This window comes from Ischnura elegans, chromosome 1 (genome assembly GCF_921293095.1).
Source record: "Ischnura elegans chromosome 1, ioIscEleg1.1, whole genome shotgun sequence".
NCBI classification, from domain to species: Eukaryota; Metazoa; Arthropoda; class Insecta; order Odonata; family Coenagrionidae; genus Ischnura; species Ischnura elegans.
The window spans coordinates 143762460-143775081 of NC_060246.1; the positions used below are offsets into that span (position 1 = coordinate 143762460).

The following is a 12622-nucleotide window of genomic DNA, read 5'->3' on the forward strand; positions in this document are numbered from 1 at the left end:
AAATTATCATGAATAGGTAGGGTTCTCCCCAGAATCTGTGTAGTTAGGTGAGTTAGGTTAAAGACACATACATGGCAACAACGCTTTAAGTGGGGGGGAGTTGCCTAGTACTTGAAGGGGAAAGTCGTCTGGAGGGGGCTACTCTACAATCTATTGCTCTGTTATTGGCAACAATTAAGTGGCACAAGACCGATCTGTGCTAGCTGGGAATATATTTCCTGCATTACCCGATTCTTTAAATGCTTAAAACATATGCACATTGGCTAAAAATGAGCTGCAATGATGCCAATCAGGACCCACCACATTGAATTATTGGTTTGATTTGCAGCCAGAGGCGTAGCCAGGAGGAGGTCTGGGGGTCCCAACCTCCCTCCCCCGAATATAAAAACATAATAACTTTCCTTTTCCTTTATAAAAGAAAACAAATTATTGAAGAATCATGAATTTACAAAAGATTTTTTCGACAAATGAAGTTTTTTCATTATGAAAAGTGTTAAAATTAGTTTAACCCTCTTAGTGCTATCCTTCTTCCTGGGGTACTGCTGAGAAATGTGTAAGATATTTTAATAAAATGTAGCAGCTACGAAAAAAAATACAAAGCTATTTTATTACATATCCATATGCCGTTTCTATTAAATTGATGAGGTTAAACTGGTTACTATTGACGAAATGTTTTTACATTTACTGAAATAAGTTATAGCAACGTAATAAGTTATAGAAAATTAAATAATGGACTATGTAAGAGTCTATATATCGGCCCACCACACTAAAAGGATTAAAACCCTCTACTTAGTGCCCTGTTTTTCAAAAATTTTCCCCCTGCTTTTGGACTCCCCTCCGAACAAAATTCCTAGCTACCCCACTGTTTGCAGCCCCAATAAATTTAGGGACAACACCACTACTGACAAAGCTAACAAATATCCTCAAGGACTTCCGATGAAAATTTTTTGCATCCAACACCATTTTCCCAAAAGTCAATTTAAAAGATACATACAAGTCTAAAAAGCTCACAAAAATAATTGGCGTTGTACATTGATGAGTTTAATTCAAGATATGCAAACACTGTGGATAATGCGGTATACAAATTCAATTAGGAAGTTTGGCACTGTGTTTCATTGAGGTTCAGGTTAATCATCATGCCAAGCCAAAAGAATAGGATTATAAATATTCATTTAAATTTCAACTTCTAAGAAGTATTTTTGGTTTAGGCCATAGTCAAGAACATTTACACCCTTTTTGCATGATGCTCAATACTGAATGCTATTTATCACTGAAAATTTTAATACCAGCCCTAGGAATTTTTGGTGCTCATAAGAGCAAGAACATTAAAATAAAATACAATTTCAGCAACTTCATTTCCTCCCTTCCATATACTTCGCCGTAACTCATAGTTGTCATTTTATATTTGTCAAAGATTGCAGCGACAAAATTAATAGCCTGAACATAAACATTCCAAAGCATCTACCGCCAAATACGTTTTCCCAACAACCAGGATACATACCATTTTCTGATTAATTAGAAAAGTAACTTTCCAACATAGATGAATGAAAGTTTGAATCAAGGTCTTTGATTTGACTTGAGATGATTTAAAATTTTAACAACCAATCAGTTACAATTTTATCATCCCATTCTTTATACTATTCATGAAGACTAGGAAAAAGTCTACAAACAAGAACAAATGACAATATCTAACACGGATAATAGGCTGGTCTAAAAAATTTCCTCTTGAAAGTCTTCTAAAACTGTCAGATAAACATTTAAAATACGTAAATTTAAAAAATAAAAGCAGCAAATGCTAAACAATCAAGCTTGAATGCAAATAGCCATCAGATGAACATATTATCAAACTATCAAAATGTAATACCTTCAATAATATAGTAGAATTTTAATGCAATTTTTAGAAAAATCAGTAATGCTAGACCCTTAATACACACGAACATTTTTCAAAAATAAAATAATCAATATTAATAGGAGTCATAATCATCTGATTTTATATACATCATGGTATCAAGAACTTACGTCCCTGCAAACCAAGAGAAAAAATATCACAAAGATTTCAGTGCACAAAAATTCAGTCAGTAAAACAGAATAAAAATTTAGAGGAAAAGAAGTTCAAGAAGTAAAAACAAACATAATTACAACCAGCAACAGCACAAGGTAAATACGGACTCTCTGGGGTCATTGCTCTCTTCCGCTACTGATGCTGAGGAAGGAATTTGGGAACTCGGTCCACAAAAGATGCAGGAAATTGCCCACATCTGCTTCCGATGCATCCCCAAAGCCACTCACAGTCCAATTGTGCCGTCACTTCAATAGTTTCACCTTCCTGTCAAGGGGTGTTTGAAAAATTAAGGATCAAAAGAAGTTCAAGCACCCATCTTCTCTGTACATGTATAAAGTATCCCATGATCATTTTTTCCAGTCGGTGATCCTCTAATACCAATAGAAAATCTGATCATGCGATTCTAGATAAACAATTTCCACACAAGTTCATGTTGGATGCTGGGATGAAATTGGATGGATTGGTTGGTTGGTAGGATGTTGGAAAAATGTAGTATAGGAAATAAAATGGGTGAAACGTACTACCACCCCTTGCAAAAAAATTGCCTGTCAAAAATATTATTTCCACTCCCAAACCTCATTTGTTAGATTGTATGACACATCAAATATGATTGATTGAAGTAACTGGCCTAAATAACAAGGCTTGCTTTCTGAACTTATTGCTTAAAAGTGCAGGTTGAACTGAATATCATCGGTTGAGGGCAAGCTAAGAACTGCATTCGCAGCCATGCAAGCAACAATTGCTGGGAGCCATGTACAGAATTCTGCCCTAGCATTTAACCACAGGTCCTTTGTCTCCCAATTTTTATAGAAGAATACTAATTTTATATAAGAATCCTATAAATAACTTTATCAACAGTTAGTGGAGCAGTCAAGCATTCCCACATTTGAATATGCTCAAATCTCTGTTTTTTGCTTGTGTCTATATCATTGCTCAGTTGCTTCGGTCAAAATGTTGTTGGATTGTTCTAAGTATCACGAGGTTGTGTCCTGTACAATCCTTTCCCTCTTACTTGAATTTTTCATCAAGTAATGGGCCAAAGATTGTTTTTATACTGCAGACAGGATGAAGAGTGATGTTTTTAATATTTGTGCATGAAGTTGAAATAGTAGTTCCCTCAGAGCAATGCGTGGTTTTTAGACAGTTTGAAAACTGCTAGTTTTTCATAATGAATGAGGCAATGGAGAGAAGATTGCGGTTTTCCACTAATTGTGAGATATAAAGTACAAGGATGCAAGGATTACTAGAAACCGAGAGACTGGGAAAGTGTGGATATTATGTAATGAGGTTGGTGCAAATCAATAGCAACTACTCAAGAACTCTGATGCCAATATGCCAAGAAACTGATAATTATGCAGTATGTCGAAGATCAGTATGTGGTAGAAATTAAAATGTGTAAGATGACAAAGTAAGCCTGGAAAAGACTAAAGAGAATATGTTGCTAAGTGGGAATGATGCACATGACCATACTCCTGGAGGAACTGAGCATCATACAAAGTGGAGGCGGCTGGGATGCCTGCGTTAAGAGATGAAAATCTTATCCCTGCCTTTATATTACGTTTGCTTTACAAGCCTTATGAAGGGCTGAAGAGGGTGCAGGAATAAGACAATCAGGCCATGGATTTGATGGTGGTGAATTCCAAAAATTATTGCTGGAAGAAAAGAGAATGAAATTGGAAACTAAAGTAATAAGAAGAAAGTAATAATTACTAGCATTAGCAGTTGATCAGATAAAGACCCAAAATTGAAATGAAAGAAGTCAAAATGGAAGAAGTGTAGTAAGTAATTTAAAGGGTGACTTTACTTTGTTACACATGCTCTTAACCTTATCCATACGCCTCCTCATACAAATGTCATCTGGTTTCTAGTGAGAGCCCGTGCTTGATGCAATTAAAATTAAATAGTAACATTTCCCATTCCATAAGCCATAAAAAATATGGCATTGGAAGGCGTAGCAATGTAAAATGGTCTCCCTTTGTAAGTCATGTTTCTGTTCAAATACGTAATTTAATAATTTTGTTAGGCAGAAACTTACGATTTTTCAGGAACTTACGGTTCCTGAAACATTTAGCCTAACTTTTTGAAGGAATGCTTCACAGGTTTCCATTTACAGAGGTTCTATCTGAAGACCTTTCTATCTCTAAAGACAAGCTAGCAGAAAAATGGTGGGGTGGAATCACTCACCTCAATGAAAACACAAAGTCTAAAACAGCAAATATCACCTAAATAGCAGTAAATCATTATTAATGATTAAAATAATGGTTGTGCACCCACATTGGATTGAATAATGAAAGAGCTTCACCTCAAATTCCAGGTCTTCTGGAGCTTCTGGCTTGAAAGTATATAATGCTTTCACCATTCGATCTTCCTTGCAGAGGTTGGAACTGGCACTGGTCTCCCCCGAATCATTCCAACTCTCCAAGGCAGAGTCAACATTACTGTCAGAAGGGAGATCAACGACAAGTCTAATAAAAGTCGATGGAAACATTCCAGGAGGACCTCCATTTTCTCTTTGTCCTTGATACCATTCATCGTTGATTTTCCGTATCAGCATTATCACATCTCCAGTCTGTGAAGTAAACAAATATTACTTAAACAAGAAATGGTTGTCGGATTCTTAACCAGAAAATATTATCAACATCAAAAATGTACGCCTTATTCCCACAACGAAAGTAATTCAGAAAATACATACTTGTCCAAATTTCCTCCCTAAAATTTTCATATTCATTCAGAAATGAATGTGAACACTGAATGGACTGATGGCCAAGGGCCTTCAGCAACCACATCTACCCTGTATATTCAATCATATCTATCTATATATTGAGAAATACGCATCAACTTATTTTTTTCAATTCACCTGATTTGAGAATGTCGAGAAGAAAAAGCATAAGCTGTATTTCCCAAGTTCTCCCTTCCAAAAGACAAATGGCTTGAAGTTTTCTTCTCATAAAGGAAAATTTTCCCCGACAATATATTTATCGTAAGTAAAAAAAATCTTTGCTGAACATTTCAGGACTAGAGCCAACAATTATACAATGCACAAAACTAATGTAATAGTGCATTATTAGTACAATAGAATTGAAAAATATAATCAAATATATAGGTATGAGTAGAAAAAATTGTGTTTTCACAATGATTTTTCTCTATATGAAATAAAATATTAAGTAGGCCAAATTTTAAGAGATTTGGGAAGTATGTATTTAAAAAAATAAAAATTCACAAACAATACTACGAAATTAAAAAATACTAACTTCTCAGCAGTGTGTGTTAACTGGACCATATAAAATGGTAAGACCTTAAGCAACACATTCTCTTTGACTTTCCGTATCAACAAAAAATGCCAGAAATACTGAAAATCACCTCTGTTATTAGGTTTTAGCATTATAATTATCCTTATGATTCAACATTCATTATTTTAAGACTTTCTAGAAGGCATTCTAGACACAGTAACTGCAAAATTACTAAAAAATAAACCTGTCATTCTAAAGAGAACTTCATAAATGATACGCAAAAAAATTTTCAACTCACTTGAAATGCTAGATCATCAGGATGAGTAGCTGGGTAGTCAAATAAAGCAACGCCATGAGGCTGTTCCCTGGATCTTTTTGAATCACTTGCAGTAAAACTGCTAAGAGTTTCCTGAAATATTAGATATGTTTACACTTGAATGATAATCAACCCAATAAAAAATAAGGATACAAAATAGATATTTAGCTTCGAGAACCTATTAACCCAGGAAAAATTTCCCAAGAAAATTTTCTCTGGCAGAGAAGCAAAAGTTCAAGTTCCCCATTAACAATTGAGCTCACAGAGAAGAAAAAGATTTCGGCAAACCATGAATATAAAGCCAAAACTTACAAGACACTTTGCTATGATTAATTTATCTGCTATTTCCCTATTACTGCCTAGAACATTTCCTTTTATCTTTTTTTCACTATCTTAGACCTTTGAGTGGAAGAAGCATATTATGTATTACCCACCCATTTGCGGGTAAGACAATGAACATAGATTCAATTAGTCAAGAAGATAATTGCAGAATAGCCAGCTGCGTTACTTCACAATATCAACCATAAGTATACATAATGTGAGAAAATCCAACCAAGGAAAAATCATTTGGCTTGGCTGGATCCAAACCCAGACGACCTGAATTTGCAGCAGGCGTACAACCACTTGAAATTCCAAGGCATCTTACAGAGGTAGATGAACACACACCCACACAATAGATTTATCACAAATTATATCAATTTTGGGCACGGAAAGATAACAGCAATGTAGTCATCAAATAACTTCTGAGTGAGCCACATTGCAAGGGTTAAAGAAAATTAGATACGTAGAGAATATCTCAACATGCATATAATTTTTTTTAAAGTTGAAAAAAACATGAAAATGCACTGTTTGGCTCACAGCAGTGGTAGGTCTTTTGGAAATTCAAGACAAAGTAAATCAGAATTCCTACCAAACACAATCACCTCTCTTCTAAAAATCACCACTCTGTTGCCTGCAGCGCACAAAAGAGTAGGGGGGGGGGGGGGGGGGTGTCCATTAATGACACGAAGTGATTTTGGCAATTTTTGGACCCCCTCCCCCTCTTTTCCCCCTTGGTGAGACATTGTGAGATATGGCTCGATCCCTCTAATCTATGCTTCAGTGCATTGTATTTATTATTGATTAATTATTTTTACTTAATATTAGTTAAGATTAGTATTTAAGACAGAAATTTTACACTCTTTCAGAAAAAAAATTATGTGATGCTTGCCAGGACCCCCTCTCACGCGAGATTGGGTAAGATTTGGCTTGACCCCTCTAAACACCTTACGTAGTTACTGGATGCCCCCTGGATCAGGCTCACCTGCTCGCTTTTCCATGGTCTCGGAGGGAGATCCGGGGGCTCTTCACCCTCCCCCCCACCATCCCATTCATCAAGAAGTGAGCTCGGTGGAGGGGGCGGCGGTGGGACTGAGGGCATCGGAGGAGAACCTCCAGATACCACCTCTGTCACTGAGGCACATTCCAACAGATTCCTTTCCTTAGGTTTTGGCTTGGCCCTGATTATTGTTGGCATAGCACCCAGAATTGCAAGGTTCATAGTCCGAGGGACCTCACTTGGATTTGCCCGCGATGGACTAGAACCATTCGAGGAATTCAAGTTTCTAACATTAGGTCTAGCCGAGGAACTTGAGTGAAGTTGGGTGGAAGAGGTATTCCCTGTATACCAGATGGAATTTCCTACCCCAGCTAGGGTTACGTTCCTTTGCTGAGGTTCTGGCCAATCATCCGGGTCATTAAAAGTTGATATACCACTAGAAGTTAAGCTTGAACTAGCATTTTGGGCTGCAGAAGAACTTGGTGAGGATGCTGCTGGAGTTGACTGACCTGAAACAAAGCAGCAAGTAACTACATATGATGATATATAAATTACATCGAAATATTCAAAATGTGCAGTATACCAAATTCTAAGAGTTGTGGGTTATATTGATGAAAATTATTGACATGAATCATAAATAATAACATGTTTACAGTCAAACATGTCTATCAACATCGCCTTGACTTTAAACCAGAGGCAAAAGATTGGTTGAAGGGTTTAGTTATAAATGGCATAAAATAAATTCTAAGAGGAAAAAATTATCCAATTTAAAAATAATGTGACACTTTCTCAAATTTACCATGCCACCTACACGAAGAGAAAAAAATCTACATTTATGGAATGTTCTCAATGACAATTGCATTATAACCATTTATAGAATAAATACATATATAGAATAATATATATTCATAGAAACTTTCACCATTTACAAAAAGGATGATTTAAGATGAAATTGCTGTTCTTTCTTTTAAGTGTTATCATACCTTGATTGAAAAAATTAATCAGCATAAAGGCTGCTGATCAATATTTTCACGCATTTCATACATTAATTCTCTCCGGTTGAAATAAGGGTTCATAAAAATATATGATATTCAGAGTAAAAAAATACCCACAAAGACATTTGACAGTTTTACATTGACAGTTTTAGTACTCACAAAAAATAAACATATCTTCAATTCAGTAGATTCTTGATAATATGAACAATGTCATTACAAAGTTCTTGTTTTTACGAAGTGAATTGTTGGTCCTGACGAAAAGGCTAATAAAATCTATAGTAAAAGAAACATTATTACGAAATTTATGCTATTACGAAATTATGAACTTCAGCCCCGGTCCCGGTGATTATGAACTTTAAAACAACATTTCATGGGTAAGCAAAGGCATTTAGGTGGATATACGCTACGGTATGTCATAAGCATTGCGTTACGTTCAGGTTCTCCTGGTGCACTGAGCACAAGACTGGCAATTATGGTTCTTTCATCAGTTGGATGTACTTCTGTATTTACACAGCTACAAATAATAATCTTCAATTCTGTGGAATCATGGTGACCCAATCATTACCGCTCATAAAGAGGCCGTACGGTACGCCCTTTTCCTGCAAAAATTTGATTGACGAACTTTTAGAGATATTAATTTTCAAAGAATTAAGGGGTGTCAGAAATTTCAAATTTGGCACCTTTGGAGTTGGCCGATGAGATGCAGTGTGCCGGAAAGGACCTAGCACTTTGAGTACAGTCTGAACAAAGTATCAATTAATCCGTTGTGAAGTCAGGAACTGTTCAGCATTTTGCCCGTTCTTCCTTCCTGCGGACAGGGAATTTATTTTGGCTACGGCCGCATCGCCCGCGCAGGTAGAGCAGTTCGTCACAATCGTGAGTTAAAGCATTGTAATGCAGTGTTGCATTCTGCATGATGCCACACTTTTCAAAGCCTTGCATATGTTTATCAACTTATGAACAAGGTCTTGGAACACATCTTGTACATATATCGAGGATTTACTGTATTTGTTGGTAATATAATCACGTATATCATACACATGACTCAGAAGCTGTTCGGCAACGAGACTATGAGTATGTGAGATTAAAGAGACTAGGAATTTTGGCAAGGCATGTTTTTTGCGATGCTTCCTACAAGAAACGACCTTTTAAAGTTTGCTATTACAAACCTCCGTTTTTCGGAGCCGTGAACTTCGTAATAACGAGAGATTACTGTAATAATTATGTGACAAAATAATTCTATCACAGTATACTACATACGAAGTACTTTTTGATCTCTAAATAGAAGGTACTTTTTATACAACCCTAGTATAATAAAAAAGAACTTTATCAGAGCACCTCAGGCCCATTTATGGAAAATGATATTTAAAAATTCATTTCACAAAATTTGATTCATCATGCACATCTGAGTATGAGTTACATATTACATTTACATCCTTAGACCACACAATTACCTACATTACACATAAAAATTTATAGGTCACATATTTACCATTTAGTCTATATTTCAAGATCACTGCAGCCTCTTAACTAAAAGACATCCAAAATACGTACATGAAGGCATGCAACTTAGCTGCGAGCTATAGAAACAAAATGAGACATGAGACACCAACCCGCATGAGATACAGTAAACTCTGATTATCCAGGCTAATGACGAAAAGAAGTGGCATGAATAATCCTAATACGGATAATCCAAACATTCACTTTCATTTCTATTAAGTAGAGATGTGCGAATAGTATCCGCGAATACTCGAATACCTCGAATAATAGAAAGTATTCGATATTCGAGATCTCGAATAGTTATGCCAAAGGTACCGTCTCGAATACCTCGAATACTTAGAATTTCGCGTCATACACTGTCGCTCGCACGTCGTTGGTAGTTGACTCGGAAAAATGAGAACTCTAGTCGTCTAGTGCATGCAGCGCCGTTTTAGGCAAGCTGACGAAATACATCAAATTCACGGGTTCGAGCGGTGAAAAGAGTTCGACGTGGGGAACCGAAATTGATCGGATGAAAAAAATCCGAAAATCCCAGGTGTCCCCTATCAGGAGAACCTCCGTTCCGTGGGATAGCAACATTGGCGCATTTCCCACGATCCGCTATCCCCATCCATTCAGCGTTCGCCCCACCCCCTCAGACGGTTTCCTCTTCCCCGAAAACAAAAAAAGGTCCCGGCTCGTGCAGGGATCGTATTACGAAGACCTCAGCTTTGAAAAAAATATCAAGTTACCGGAAAATAATAGAATCGTGTTTCACCCTTCCCTATTTCTCCCCACTGACCATTTTCCCGCATCCATCTTTTGATAAAATGAGAGGAGGTGTTTGCCGTGTGTCCTTTGAGGCTAATAATGACAGGCACTTATTTTGAATCTTCCCCAGGAGATGAAACTACTATAGGGAGGAACTCAGTGCCGTGGGATAGTGACATTGGCGCATTTCCCACGATCTGCTATCCCCCTCCATTCAGCATTCGCCTCACCCACTCTTGACGATTTCCTCTTCTCCGAAATCAAACAAAAGATCCCAGCTCGCGCAGGGATTCCCTAGTAGAAAAAAGTGTGTTCATTCAGTGTTCTTTTTATGTTCATTTAATGTTCAAATTGTGTTCCTTCTATGTTCACCGAATGTTCACTTTATGTTCTTTTTATGTGTTTTGTGACAGAAAGAACATAAAAAGAACACAAAATGAACACTCGTCTGTGAACATAAAAAGAACATAATTTGAACACAAAATGAACACTTTTTTGAACATCAAAAGAACACAAAATGAACATAAAAAGAACATTTTGTTGAACAGCAAAGAAAAAGCTTTCACGGAAGTCCCATCATTTCCATGAACACTTTCACATCTTTGCAAGTCAGATGTCAGCGTTTGGATAAGTTTCAAATCATTTTATTTCCAGCTTTTTTTATTAGAAACGAACTTAATAGTAGAAGCCAAATGCTCAGGCCTTATCCCTGTTTAGTATGCAATAAAGTACATATTGAGAGTGTTTTCAGGTGTTCCTTGATTGCATTCTCGGATCGTTCAATGTCCATTTTTTGATGATATGCCTTCATTTTGGGATAATTTTCCCGGAAATTCATTATTTTAAATTTCTAGAAATATTATGGAAAACTGCTAAAAAATACAGTTTTGTAGATTTCAAGATGGCGAAATTCAAACTCATTTTTGGTAGACAAAGTCTCCAAAATCATCTGTATTACTTACTTGTTTTATGTAAAGCTACTTGTCATGACACATGAACTGCAGTTATCCACAATCACCTCCAAGGAATGAGAATTTTTATACTGGTTTATTTTAAAGAACAACAAAGAAAAATGTTCATTTTGTGTTCAACATAGTGAACATAAAATGAACATATAAAAAAATGTTCAATTTGTGTTCACCATGGTGAACATAAAATGAACACAAAGTGAACATAAAATGAACACATAAAAAATGTTCATATTGTGTTCACCATGGTGAACATAAAATGAACTCAAAGGGAACACAAAATGAACATAAAGAAAAATGTTCATTTTGTGTTCAACATAGTGAACATAAAATGAACATATAAAAAAATGTTCAATTTGTGTTCACCATGGTGAACATAAAATGAACACAAAGTGAACATAAAATGAACGCATAAAAAAATGTTCATATTGTGTTCACCATGGTGAACATAAAATGAACTCAAAGGGAACACAAAATGAACATAAAGAAAAATGTTCATTTTGTGTTCACTGAGATGAGCATAAAAAGAACATAAATTGAACATCAAAAGAACACACCAAGAAATTGGTGAACATAAAAGAACACCAAAAGAACATCAAAAGAACACTTGAACACTGAATGAACATATAAAGAACACCAAAAGAACACAATTTTTTCTACTAGGGTTGTATTACAAAAACCTTAGCTTCAAAAAATATCAAGTTACGCGAGAAAAATAAAAACGTGTCTCGCACCCACCCCCTTTTCTCACCCACTGACCTTTTTCTACCTACCTGCTTCGAATTTCCCCCTTTCTCGAGGTCAACTGCTGCATGAGTCATCTACTAGCCCGAAAGGTGTCTAACAATGACTTTCGGCAATTGTTATTACACCTTTATTGGATTGAAATATTAGTAATGTGCGCGTAATTTAAAAAAGAATAAGACCAAACACGACATATTTCTGACTTTATTTAAGCATTTTGCGCAGGAAAATAAATACCGGGAAGAAGAAGAAATACAACGGAGGCGTAATGCTCAAATAGGGTGGTTTCCTATTATTTTTTATTGCCTAAATCGAAATATTAATACTCCTGAAGTACGTATTTAACGCTTTTAGAGTTTTATAAGACGATATCTATTTTTCGCGATTAAATTAAAAGTGAAAATTTTCAAGCGCGCGAAAACGCGACGGGTAAGTATGAATGCCGGGAAAAACTCCGCGTGACGTCGTTCTGGTTCCCGCTGCCGCAAGTGAGGTGACCTTGGGGCGAGGCTCTGAGCGCTAATACGACGCAGGATGCTAGCAGGTAGCCGAGTACCATGCTAGCTGGTAGCGCTTGGCTTAAATAAGGATTATTAATACCTTATCAAACAGACTGTGTGATTATAAAGACATGTTTCCCTGAGCTCTGTGCCTCATGCATGCATTAGTAACCTCAGACGATGTAAAACTCCGATCCTCTCGTGTAGAAACTAGGTCCCTGTGATGCCACGTGGAGTGG

The 12622-nt window shown here is 36.4% G+C and overlaps 1 protein-coding gene across 4 annotated transcripts in view; it reads right to left on the bottom strand.

Annotated features, from left to right (window-relative positions):
- Positions 1-810: 810 nt before the first annotated feature.
- The window catches only part of LOC124171536 (B-cell CLL/lymphoma 9-like protein), a 29503-nt gene continuing 17691 nt past the window's right edge, over positions 811-12622 (bottom strand). For all 4 annotated transcript variants that reach the window (XM_046550722.1, XM_046550725.1, XM_046550718.1 and 1 more), the window contains 4 exons: positions 6912-7435; positions 5591-5701; positions 4365-4631; positions 811-2326 (listed from right to left, as the gene is read on the bottom strand). In XM_046550722.1, the coding sequence (XP_046406678.1) occupies positions 2195-2326; positions 4365-4631; positions 5591-5701; positions 6912-7435 (1034 nt within the window). In that variant the 3' untranslated portion in view covers positions 811-2194. The remainder of the gene's footprint in view (positions 2327-4364; positions 4632-5590; positions 5702-6911; positions 7436-12622) is intronic.